The 13,240-nt window shown below is 41.9% G+C and overlaps 1 protein-coding gene across 1 annotated transcript; it reads left to right on the top strand.

Annotated features, from left to right (window-relative positions):
• Positions 1–281: 281 nt before the first annotated feature.
• pdcb (phosducin b) lies at positions 282–5,364 on the top strand. The gene is made up of 5 exons (XM_040035207.1): positions 282–1,076; positions 1,954–2,007; positions 2,166–2,227; positions 3,658–3,806; positions 3,990–5,364. Exons 3-5 carry the CDS (start codon positions 2,182–2,184, stop codon positions 4,503–4,505), a joined length of 711 nt encoding a protein of 236 aa, XP_039891141.1. The 5' UTR covers positions 282–1,076; positions 1,954–2,007; positions 2,166–2,181; the 3' UTR covers positions 4,506–5,364.
• Positions 5,365–13,240: the final 7,876 nt, after the last annotated feature.

The following is a 13,240-nucleotide window of genomic DNA, read 5'->3' as shown; positions in this document are numbered from 1 at the left end:
CAGATGCATACATTCTTAAACCAAAGGAAATCACGTCTTCCTCTTTTGTCGCTTAAAAGCGGAAATTCTTGAGCTGTGGAGACATGCAAGGAGACAACACGCATTACATTACAAAACTATAACAAGAATTTAGGTTTTATAAGCTCGTGCTGAACTCTGTCTTAACTTGAAGAACTTAATTACCTAACCACACACCACTTTTACAGTTGTCTCTGCTTTGTTCTTACTACTTGTGTTTCTTAATATTCTCAGTATGTCTTACTTGGTTATAACCAGTGAATAAAACAGGATCACATGTTGACATTGTTTTGTTTTTGTTTGTTTTTTTACCTCCAAATAAAATTTTACATAATTCTGAAACGTAACTACCAATCTACCTGTGAGGGAAATCTAGGTTTTAGAAATGAGTGAGTGGGATTTTTGTGCGAAAACGGTCGGGAAGCACATGACAAAGCGTATCACTAGATATTCCCCACCCTTAGCTAGCGGTGTTTTGTGTTTTGAAAGATTCCCGTCATGTGTTTCGTGTGAAGCTCTATGCCTGGAAGAACTTTGAATTCCAGACAGGATCACTTTATTTGAAAGTTCATCTTGGGGATATGGTGCTTTTCCTCGAGTTAACTCTTAATGCGCTGCTCATAAAAAATGCAACACAGTGGCTCTTGTGTACTGCTCTTGAATAGGGATGGCTTTTATCAGCTGCCTGATCAAGTGATGCATTAAATGTGCGATATGGGAGAAAAAAGAAAAGAAGCTTTTTAAAAAAGAAACGTTTTTCTTTCAGTTTTTTGTCATTCTCTCTCTTTCTTCGTCGAGTGTAGTCAGGCCTTTATCAAGTCGAGTCTTCTAATTGCTGAGGGTGAAATCCTCTTAGGATCTGCGCTCTATTTCTGTTCGGCGTACAGGGTTGCTTTTGAAATCTCCATTAGACCAATTTCATTGGCTGGAATAGACACACACATGCACGCAAAAACACACACCGTCCAGCAACAGATAGCTCAGTGAAGTGACTGAGTGGAGATCAGTGCAAGGTTATCTGCTGCTACAAAGGGAGGACCTCACTGTGACCGTGGGAGGTAAGACAACCTTTGTTAATAATGCAGTACAAAGTCACACAGGCGGGTTTAGAAATGTGAAGTTGAGTTTTGAACGAAATCATTTAAAGTACACGAGCTATTTGGTCAGTGTGTTTTGCTTACATACACAGACTTTGGGGCCTTTTTTATGTTTCATGTGTATAATTTACATTATGTTGCCACGTTATGTATCCGAGGGGCTGTTTTTGTTTATTCTCGTTTCGTTTCTTTGATGACTTAAAGTAAAAGCTTCTGCGCAGAACACAAACAAAGAGTTCATTCTGACAGTGCTGAGTTTAGTCACGGGTCTGTGACTAATTGGAAGTCAGATGGTTACGAGACGTCTATTTCTCACCAACACACAGAGAAACAGACCTACAATAATAATAATAATAATAATAATAGTAATAATAATAACAAGTATAGGCTGTTTACCTAGCTCCATTTGCTAATGCTAGAGCTCATCACAGAAAATTACGTCTTGCTGTGACCTTAGAGGAACTTAGACCTGCCATCATAAAGATCATTACCCCAGATTGTGACTGCATACAGGAAGCAGGACTGCAGTACCTGGAACCCTGGGAGAGATCATTTAATCCAATCAGATATTGGCTACAGCATAGAGGTGGATGTAGGCCAACCTACCTGTGCAAACAGCAGCATCACAGAGACATTAGGAAGCAGTGCGAAGGTCAAAAGTTTAGCAAGATGGCAATTTTACCAGTATTTGCACTAAGAATATATTTGCAATAAGAATATGCTAATGCATCTAAATGTGTAGTTTCTGTTGCATTCACACATCTGTTTTAATCACTAAATTTGCAGCATCACTGTGATTGTGTAATCTTGTGTTTATGATTGCGTTTCATGATTTTAGTGACCACATTCATCAGCTCATTCTTCAAGCAGTAGCTTTAAGGACTTGCCGCAGGTCAGTAATCCTCTTAGACTGCATTGATTTAATTAAAAATCGTGGAAGTCACCAGATATCCAGTAGCAGTGACTCTAAATCTGTTGCAGTGACAACCCAAACATTATCTAAATCATTAATGGCGCCATGTCGGCATTTTCTCGATTTTCGTCCTCCAGCTAACCAACCAGGAAAATGTCTGAGCGACTGATTGACTTGGAAGAGACCGCGACCCAAACAGGTGAGGCGACATGGCGTTTAAAACCTCACACAGAAACTGACACTTTGTGTTTATGGTGTTTTCACAAACACTATGAGATTGTTCATCAAGAAAATAGTTTTTAGAGTAAAAAAGCAGAGCGAAGTGTAAATCTGCAGAGTCTGGGCACTTCAACCTCACGTCCACCACTTCATCAGCAACCTGACAAAGATTAGGGTCAGGCTGTGGCTCAAACACAACCTAACGCAACCTGACATGGGTTAGGATGTGTCTGAGTCACATGGTAAACAAGCATATCTTAAGAAATTAGGACATGCTACTGTTCAAATTAAATCTCAAGCATGAATTTTGGCATCACAGTTCTCCGGTCATAAACATTTCCAATCTACCACACGGACGATTCTATAAAACTGGGCCGTGTGTGTTAAACTGAAGTGTAGAAATAGAAGAAGAGTTTGCTGACACTCTTGCACATCTTTTTAAATAAAATTCTCTGTGGATGTTTTTTTATTGTTTGAAAATCAAAGCTTTAAACAAGCCATCAGTACGGTGGCCCTGAGAGGCCAAACGGACTGGAACTTAAGAAAACACCAGCAATAAGAAAAACGCTGCAAAAGCACACAAAACACAACGGATTTAGGAAAAAAGAAAACAAAAATAGGAAAAAAAATTTCCAAAAGCACAAGGGAAGTGTTTCTGGGGAGACAATAACCCGACGGACCAGTTGCAGGACCAGTTGATAAGAACTGCGCTGAGAGACACTTAAAAGTGGAGGATCTGTCGGTTTTGTGAGGAAAGAAAAGATGAGAAGTGTGTTAGCTTAGCTATTAGCCTAAAAATCAGTCATCAGTATTATATGAATGATGAGATTAAAACACACGTACCTAACATGTTTTGGTTCCTGCAACTGGTCCGTCGGGTTATTGTCTCCCCACAAACACTTCCCTTGTGCTTTTGGAAATCTGTTTTTTCCTATTTCCGTTTTTGTTTTTTCTATTTCTGTTTTCTTTTTTCCTGTTTCCGGTGTGTTTTGTGTGCTTTTGCAGCGTTTTTCTTATTGCTGGTGTTTTCTTAAGTTGCAGACCGTTTGGCCTCTCAGGGCCACCGTACATCAGTGACCTGGAGGATTGTAAGACGTTAACAGATGCTCTAATCTTCTTTTTATTATGCAACACGGAGGTAACTGGTACACTTCCTTATCCATAAGCGTGACCAGTGGTTTCAAACACAAATATATACGACATCACTGTTAAAACCAAGACTTGTATGACTGCTGCTTTATAAAACCACAGCTCCCACACGCAGGACTGACAGACATGAGTTAAATCCTGTCTGTTGAAGCATCTGCCTTCCCACTCCTGTTTCGTTCTCGCCACTCTGCGTTCATAAATAGTTTAGCACAGACATTAGTAATTTCCCTGAACACAAACAACTATCTGCTTTCTCCGTAGGCCCCAAAGGGGTGATCAATGACTGGAGGAGGTTTAAGTTGGAAAGCATGGACCAAGAAAACTTGAATCCTGCAAAAAGGGAACTGCTGAGACAAATGTCATCCCCCAGCAAAGCAAAAGATACCTCCAGAGGAAACCTTAACCGCAAGGTATGACACAACCCAGTTCCCACAGCGCTAAACCAGTTCTTAACTCCGATGTGCAGGAAATTGTAGAAATTCTCAGTTAATTTAAAAAACTTTAGCCTCGAGCAGCAAATGTTTGCCATTCCAAATGCTGCACATAAATATCAACCCAAAAATGTAACTACTGTTTTAATACACTTCCTTCAGATGAGCGTCCAAGAGTATGAACTGCTTAAGGAGGAGGATGAAGGATGTCTAAAGAGCTACAGAAAGCGGTGCATGCAAGAGATGCATGACAAGCTCAGCTTTGGGCCGAGGTTTGAAGGCGTGTATGACCTGGACAGTGGAGAGGCTTTCCTAGAAGTTATTGAAAAGGAGCATCACAGCACGGTTGTGGTTGTGCACATCTACAAGAATGGGATTAAAGGCTGCGAGGCACTCAACAGCTGCCTTGACTGCCTGGCCACTGAGTATCCCACCGTAAAGTTCTGCAAGATTGACGCCGTCGCCTCCGGTGCCGCCGAGCGCTTCTCGGATGAATATTTACCCACGCTGCTCGTGTACAAAGCTGGAGAGCTACTGGGAAACTTCCTGTCCTGCACACAGCATCTAAATGAGGAATTCTTTGCTACTGACGTGGAGGGTTTCCTCAACAGCTACGGCCTGTTGCCAGAGAAAGAGCAGCCTCAGATGGAAGACGATGAAGAGAACAACATAGAGTAAATGAAGAGTTTGGCTGCTGATGAAGAACCAAAGGAAGAAAGATCTAAGAAAGACAGTTACATTAAAATATGAAAATATTGAGCTGGGTTTCAATAAATAGGCAAGCGTAACATCTCCACCAGCGCTCTAGTGTTTTGGGATTGTTGTCTAAAGGAAAAAATTGACATCCAGTTGATGACGAAACATCAGTGACCCAGATATGGGTGCTTCAAAATATGGGCGAGAAAGTTACAGTAATGTGAGGAGAGCAGCTTCTATTAATACAATATATATAAATATATATATTTAGAGAGAGAGAGCAAGAGAGAGAGAGCACAACTCCCCTCACCACTACCCCGATACAAGCCAAAACTGTAACACTGACTCCAACGCTGTATCTACTTGTAAAAATAATGATTAACAGGGTTTTTTTTGTAGTTTTTATATTCGATTCAATTGAGATTTACACAGGCTGCTTGTAAAAAATCAGGGTTTGTACAAACAGACATCCCCAAATGTGTTACACGTGTATGTTTGATGTATCCCGGGTGCTCTGACAACATTTAAAAACAGAGGAAGTAAGAAAAAGATCAACTTTTCGCAGCTTCATTTTCATCACTGTGATCATAGACGGGTTCATTCATGTCTGCGCAGGTCATACTGGGAATTGGAAACAAATGCAGGAAGTCACAAAAAAGGAAATGGTTAATGTTGGGGTTCCTGTGTGTAATCTTACCCCACAAGTCATGACTCAGCACAGTGTCAACATCATCGCATTTAAAGTTGCTCACGTCAGGTTTCCCTTTAACCTTTGTATTAGTATTTAACTAAACATACTCCTGTCAGTCATAATAACAATAATAATAAAAAATCGAATGTTTGCCATTGCGTTTCATTCATACATGATATAGATTTGGGGGTTTTAAAGGCAGGGTGAGAATGCTCACCACTGTGGCCAGGAAGTCGCTGATGGAGTCCACAACATCTTGCATTAGTAGTTCCTGTTCAGGTGGTTATAAAGTAGTGAGTTTGGGCTTTTTCGAATTGTAGAAATTGCACGTTTCATTTGCGGCTCAAAGAGGAAGTAAAATTAGGATTTCAAATGTGTTTAAGCCTTCGGACAGAGCGAGGCTTTTCTCCATTTTACATTCATACTTAGTAAAACTAAAATACAGTGAAATTTCACACAATTTCACACATATTTTAAGTCTATATTGAACCTAAGCAGCAGAGGATCGCTTCAGAATTTGCCAGGAGATGAAGCCAAGAATTTTACTCTGTCATCTGACGACTTTTTCCTTCACTCCCACCTCCTCTGTCTACACTCCACACACTTAAACCCTTTAGTTTAAGTGTGTGTACTTTGCGTAGATTAAAAGGCCTGGTGTAAATACTCTCGAGTTTAGTAACTCATCTTGAAGTGAAGTAAAATTTTCAAAAAGGGATCAGAAAAAGAAAGTTTTCAAAAGTTTGCATAAGGTTACGGAAGAAAAATAGTGTGCAGACGGATGCTGTCACGTGTATGATAACTTCATCTGTATCGAAGCACAGACTTGTCTCACCCGTGACCCCCTGAACTCCTGGCATGCTGAAACCACAACTTAATTTTTTGTTTTCCTTTTCAGTGATGACTTGCAATAACCCACAATTTAATTTGCAGTGAGCTAAATCAAACAGCCTGTAGGAAACAAGGTTTGTCATGAAGTAGATAATAGGATCATATAAATTCTTATGGAAGGTAAGTGTTTTTGTGTTATCATGTGTGTATTTTCGAGACGCAGTTCGCCTTTTAAAGCTCAGACAGCCTCCAGACAGGTTTCCTCCATCTCGTCGTAAATTTATCAGAACTATATTATCATACTTACTTTGTTTAACTTATAATCAAATCATTAAAACCACATTTTGGGAACAACACTTGAGAAAATAGAGAAGCTTTATAGAAATAAGACACATTTACCGTTCATGCTTCCTTCTTCTCAAAAGGCCGTCCTTAGTTTACTGCTTTTCTTACTACATTTATCGTTTTCATTTATCAGACTTGTTTTTTAATCTTCTGTCCACCAATGATTCGACAATCTTCAGCTTGACTGAAAAGCAGGAGTGTCGGACATTATTGCTCAGTGACGGGCGCGCGTGTATCTGAAAAGGCGGCAGTTTTATGTGTTTCCAGGAAAGTTCATCCGTGTGTTCTCATTTAATGCGATGCATCGACTCCATAACAGTTTGAGAAAAAGTTGAAGAGGTCCCCTGGAGGACTTACCCAGGTCGTCAGAGTTGTGCACTGACTCGGAGGCACAGTTTACCTTTGGACTATGAAGCTCTAATATGCTCACCAAGTGCCACCACCGGTCCCAGTTACTGGAGTATCGCACCAAATTGTCGTGAATGAACTCAAACACTAAAATGGTTTAACAGCAAACACCTTCTATTCTGTGTGAATAGATGTGTGACATCTAACAAACTAAAAATAGACACAGCATATCTGCAAAAACACTTCCTGCTGACTGTGAAGCATGGCGGCGCAGGGGTGATGAGTTGGGTTTGATTTACAGCCACAGGACTTGGGCACCTTGGAGTCACTGAATCATGTATGAAATCCTCTGTCCAATTTCAGATACAAAATTTAGCTGAAACTGGATCACGTGACAGGACAAATGACCACGATCACAGCAGTGATGACCATTTCAGACTCCAGACTTCTTGCTGGTAAAGATGGTCCCACAACCTAACGTATCATGGACGTATCAGGTTAATTGAACTGGCAGGTTTCATGCTGTAAGGCAGGGCTGGGCACCTCCAGGCCTCGTGGGCCGGTGTCCTGCAAGTTTTAGATCTCATCCTGGGTCGACACACCTGAATGACATGATTGCAACTTCAAGACGTGTTGATGAGGTAATTTAGCCGTTTAAATCAGCTGTGTTGGTTCAAGGACACATCTAAAAGCTGCAGGACACCGGCCCTCGAGGCCTGGAGTTGCCCAGCCCTGCTGTAAGGCAAAAAAGAGGGTTAAATTTGACTAATAGGGGGTCAATTTATTTGTTGTAGGTTTTGTAGCTTTAGTGATTTAGAAATTTGGAAAAGAACGTCCAAGCTTATTTCAAACTTTCTGAGGTGAGGGGGGGTTGTGGCTTCCTTGGGGGGGAAATTACATTAGTCTCTTATATACAGTGGGGCAAAAAAGTATTTAGTCAGCCACCGATTGTGCAAGTTCCCCCACTTAAAATGATGACAGAGGTCAGTAATTTGCACCAGAGGCCACGCGATCGTGGCTCAAGAGTTGGGAGTTCGCCTTGTAATCGGAAGGTTGCCGGTTCGAGCCCCGGCTCGGACAGTCTCGGTCGTTGCGTCCTTGGGCAAGACACTTCATCCGTTGCCTACTGGTGGTGGTCAGAGGGCCCGGTGGCGCCAGTGTCCGGCAGCCTCGCCTCTGTCAGCGCGCCCCAGGGTGGCTGTGGCTACAATGTAGCTGCCATCACCAGTGTGTGAATGTGTGTGTGAATGGGTGGATGACTGGATATGTAAAGCGCTTTGGGGTCCTTAGGGACTAAGTAAAGCGCTATATAAATACAGGCCATTTACTTCAACTGTGAGAGACAGAATGTGAAAAAAAAATCCATGAATTCACATGGTAGGATTTGTAAAGAATTTATTCGTAAATTAGGGTGGAAAATAAGTATTTGGTCACCTCAAACAAGGAAAATCTCTGGCTCTCACAGACCTGTAACGTCCTCTGTAAGAAGCTTTTCTGTCCCCCACTCGTTACCTGTATGAATGGCACCTGTTTGAACTCATCATCTGTATAAAAGACACCTGTCCACAGCCTCAAACAGTCAGACTCCAAACTCCGCCATGGCCAAGACCAAAGAGCTTTCGAAGGACACCAGGAAAAGTATTGTAGACCTGCACCAGACTGGGAAGAGTGAATCTACAATAGGCAAGCAGCTTGGTGTGGAAAAAATCAACTGTGGGAGCAATCATCAGAAAATGGAAGACATACAAGACCACTGATAATCTCCCTCGATCTGGGGCTCCACGCAAGATCTCATCCCGTGGGGTCAAAATGATCATGAGAACGGTGAGCAAAGATCCCAGAACCACACGGGGGGACCTGGTGAATGACCTGCAGAGAGCTGGGACCAAAGTAACAAAGGTCACCATCAGTAACACACTACAACGGCAGGGAATCAAATCCCGCAGTGCCAGACGTGTTCCGCTGCTGAAGCCAGTGCATGTCCAGGCCCGTCTGAAGTTTGCCAGAGAGCACATGGATGATACAGCAGAGGATTGGGAGAATGTCATGTGGTCAGATGAAACCAAAGTAGAACTTTTTGGTATAAACTCAACTCGTCGTGTTTGGAGGAAGAAGAATACTGAGTTGCATCCCAAGAACACCATACCTACTGTGAAGCATGGGGGTGGAAACATCATGCTATGGGGCTGTTTTTCTGCCAAGGGGACAGGACGACTGATCCGTGCTAAGGACAGAATGAATGGGGCCATGTATCGTGAGATTTTGAGCCAAAACCTCCTTCCATCAGTGAGAACTTTGAAGATGAAACGAGGCTGGGTCTTCCAACATGACAATGATCCAAAACACACCGCCCGGGCAACAAAGGAGTGGCTCCGTAAGAAGCATTTGAAAGTCCTGGAGTGGCCTAGCCAGTCTCCAGACCTCAACCCCATAGAAAATCTGTGGCGGGAGTTGAAAGTCCGTGTTGCTCGGCGACAGCCCCAAAACATCACTGCTCTCGAGAAGATCTGCATGGAGGAATGGGCCAAAATACCAGCTACTGTGTGTGCAAACCTGGTAAAGACCTATAGTAAACGTTTGACCTCTGTTATTGCCAACAAAGGTTATGTTACAAAGTATTGAGTTGTATTTTTGTTATTGACCAAATACTTATTTTCCACCCTGATTTACGAATAAATTCTTTACAAATCCTACCATGTGGATTCATGGATTTTTTTTTTTCACATTCTGTCTCTCACAGTTGAAGTGTACCTCTGGTGCAAATTACTGACCTCTGTCATCATTTTAGGTGGGGGAACTTGCACAATCGGTGGCTGACTAAATACTTTTTTGCCCCACTGTAATTGCCTGTAAGAAGGATTTCTAATGAATATTGAAGCCAGAGCTGCCAAACTGTTACACTCTTATAAATATTCCTCTAAGGATCTACGTGTGTTTGCCATTCCACAGTAGTGCATCTCGCATGACTTGCATAGCCTCTTGCTGGTATTGCATCATTTTTACACCATAGCGTCTCTATCAAAATCTTTTGGATACTTTCCACAGAAGCCATCGGAGCAGAAAGCGGTTCGGGGTGCCCAAACACGTCAAGTCTCGACTACTACAGCACTGTTTGCAAACAGGACAGCCATCGACTTCCTAATAATATGGTGCAATGTTTAAGTCACACTTTAGTCAATCTACAACCATCTATTCCTGGTTTTTGGCCACAAGTGAGTGAGGCAGAAGACACAGTGAGTCATCTTGGAAGAGCTGAGGAAAGATCTTTTTAACGCCATTAAGAAATGAGGGTATATTTTACCTCGATGCTTATCTGAAGGGTCGGCCTCACATGAGCCGAGTTTCCTGAATAACTGCAGAGTGAAGTCCAGAAAAACATTTACACAGATACAGTAAGTCTTTCCTCTTGGAAAAGACCCCATACATGACCTGACTCACTGCTCCACTCAAACAAATGTTTATCTCACTGTTTACCCATGCTCCGACCACCTGATTCCACCCCCATCCTGACATTTTGGTCCCCCCTTTGTTTATACTCCTTCGCTAATTGGAACACTTTTTTGTGCTTTTTTTATGTTTGGAGTCTTGGAAAGCCCATCTGTCGCGCTCTAGTTCACCCACATAAAAAACAGTTTAACTGAGGTGATGTCATGACACAGCAGGACACCCGGTTGGAAGCACGCTAGACCAAATATGGACACCGGATGTTTGGGAGATGACATAACTGCCTGTAAGAAAACCTATTTTAAGTAAAGTTGTTTATATATGTTGTTAAGATCCTCGTGACTCATGAAGGTCAGCGATGAAGTGATGATGTGAGTGTTGGGCCTGGTGAGCTTTCAGTACAAACAAGGGGCAACTTTTTGAACGCGTGGAATAAAGTCCAACGCAATGCAACCGCCACAGCAACACGGCCTCACAGAACGTGATTGTTGTTACCAAAGCAAAGGTGGGGGGAGCAAACTTTTCAAAGAAATGGGGAAGATAGAGGATGGAGGACTCAGTGGAGGATGAGAATGAGTAACACAGCTGGAACGGCTGCAGAAAAATAAATTATAGTGCACAGGAGGCTCCCACCTCCTACTTTTGGGTTGGTCCTATTGATGTTTCACACGCTAGGCTCACTTTACTGAATGAAAGGACCGAAACTTGAAAAAATGTCAAGGATGGTGTAAGAGATGAGTGGCTAGATTTCCAAAGGATTAACTTCCTGCAAAGTTCTTTTGAAGTACTCTCATCTTTGCTGGATTTAAGTAAATGTCCCCGTAACCATGAATCACATCTGTTTAAATTCAAACACCACAGGCTGGAGTGTCCATGCTCCTGCCTTTAATGCTGATGACAAGTCCTGACAACTGTCGGTATGGTTGACTCAGATTAAGAGGTTTTCACTGTAATGTTGCTGCAGCTTACTGTACACGTTGGTATCCAGGCGTGACGGCAGACTGTCAGAAAATAGCTCCGCTGCCTGCAGCAAATGTTTGCCTTAAAACTTCTCGTGTTCACGCTTTTGTCTCATGGAAGTCTCATTTTCATTATGAACCAACAAGCCACTGAGGTATTTGTCCAACTAGTCTCAACAGTTTCTGAATACCAACAAGGTTTATGTCACAAAGGGACACAGTAAAATGTCTGAAACTGAGACTTCCGAAGAAATTCCACCCAAGAGCACTAAGTGAAAGTGCAAGTGGCTGTGTAACAAAAGAAAGGAAAAAACACACACAGCTGCACACATAAAAAGAAAACATTCACACTTCAACCTTCTACAAGTAATTAAATGTGCTGTGTAATACGGAGCATGAAGTTATGAAGGGTGTAGCTCAAAGATAAGATTAGCTCTGTGGCTGAGAGGCATCGTTGCTTCTGTACGGAGCAGAGGAATCACATTTATAAAGATATTCAAGTTATTACTGTAAATCCATAAGGACACAAAGCAAAACTTGCATGTGCATCATAATAGGCAGCTAGCTAGATCGACAGATACACACATTACATGTACAATTTCAATGTAATTTTGTTATATGAGTGAAATGACTTTAAATTGAATCTATTCAAATATAATCTGTACACATTCAGTTTCCACCTAACACAACGTCCTTAATGATTAATTATTTGAATAAATAAACCTATGATGTCATATGTTTCAGCTGCATTTTAATTATCATTATTATTTATTTTAAAATTGTTGGTCCATGTTTCTAAGGGCCAACGATCGTTTTTTAAGTGTATAAGTTTAACACTTATCAAGACCCACACCTTTTTATAAATCCATACATCCATCTGCTTCCTCTTATCCTTTTCAGGGTCGTGGGGGCGCTGGAGCCTATCCCAGCTGTCATAGGGCGAGAGGCGGGGTACACCCTGGGCAGGTCGCCAGTCTCTCGCAGGGCCAACACACAGGGACAGACAACCATTCGCACTCACACTCACACCTATGGGCAATTTGGATTTTTCAATTAACCTATCCCCACAAAGTGCATGTCTTTGGACTGTGGGAGGAAGCCGGAGTACCCGGGGAGAACCCACGCAAACACGGGAACATGCAAAGTCCGCACAGAAAGACCCCGGCTCAGGACCTTCTTGCTGTGAGGCAACACTGCTAACCATCGTGCCACCGTGCTGCCTTTTCATAAATGCAAACAAAAATGCAAACTGAACTTTATACAGAACTTTTATACATACTAATAATAATGGAAAATAGTGATATCCAGTCGAGCAGTCAATGAATTACATAAATAAGCTAGTTTAGGCTTTTATTCTTTCTGCACAGCACTACCCTCAGTATCCTTTAATTATACTACAGAGACTTTTAAAGACAACTTTAGTCCTGTATTGGTTAGTCCAATATACTCCAGTTGTCTTTAAGCCTTTTGCAAATATTTTTTTAATGCCTCATGAGATTTGATTTGATGATATCATAATGTTATTATTATATATTATGCCTCATATATGTAAATATATATATATATATACAGTGATGGGAATAACGAGTAATCTAACTAATTACTCCAGGTTATACTTGGCACAGATGTTCCTGTACACTATGCCGGCCACTTGGTTATGGCGTTCCATGTATGCCTTGCCTGCTAGCATCTTGCACCCTGCTGTTATGAGCTGGATTGTCTCTGGGGCATCTTTACACAGCCTGCACCTGGGGTCTTGCCTGGTGTGATTGACCCCAGCCTCTGTGGCTCTCGTGCTCAGAGCTTGTTCCTGTGCTGCCATGATTAGTGCCTCTGTGCTGTCTTTCAGTCCAGCTTTGTCCAGCCACTGGTAGGATTTCTGGATATCAGCCACCTCCCTTATCTGCCGGTGGTACATACCGTGTAGGGGCCTGTCCTTCCATGATGGTTCCTCGCCTTACTCCTCTTTCTTGGGTTTCTGCTTCCTGAGGTATTCACTGAGCATACATATACATATATATATATATATATATATATATATATATATATATATATATATATATATATATATATATATTTGATGCATAAAAATAACAGATATT

This window comes from Simochromis diagramma, unplaced genomic scaffold (assembly GCF_900408965.1).
Source record: "Simochromis diagramma unplaced genomic scaffold, fSimDia1.1 OVJJ01000816.1, whole genome shotgun sequence".
Taxonomy (NCBI): Eukaryota; Metazoa; Chordata; class Actinopteri; order Cichliformes; family Cichlidae; genus Simochromis; species Simochromis diagramma.
Note: the sequence above shows the minus strand (reverse complement) of the source record. Positions and strands in the feature narration are given on the sequence as shown.

Coding starts and splice junctions, on each gene's coding strand:
- pdcb (XM_040035207.1), top strand. CDS start 2,182: ATGTCTGAGCGACTGATTGACTTGGAAGAGACCGCGACCCAAACAG. Junction 2,228..3,657: donor AGAGACCGCGACCCAAACAG/GTGAGGCGACAT, acceptor CTTTCTCCGTAG/GCCCCAAAGGGGTGATCAAT. Junction 3,807..3,989: donor GAGGAAACCTTAACCGCAAG/GTATGACACAAC, acceptor CACTTCCTTCAG/ATGAGCGTCCAAGAGTATGA.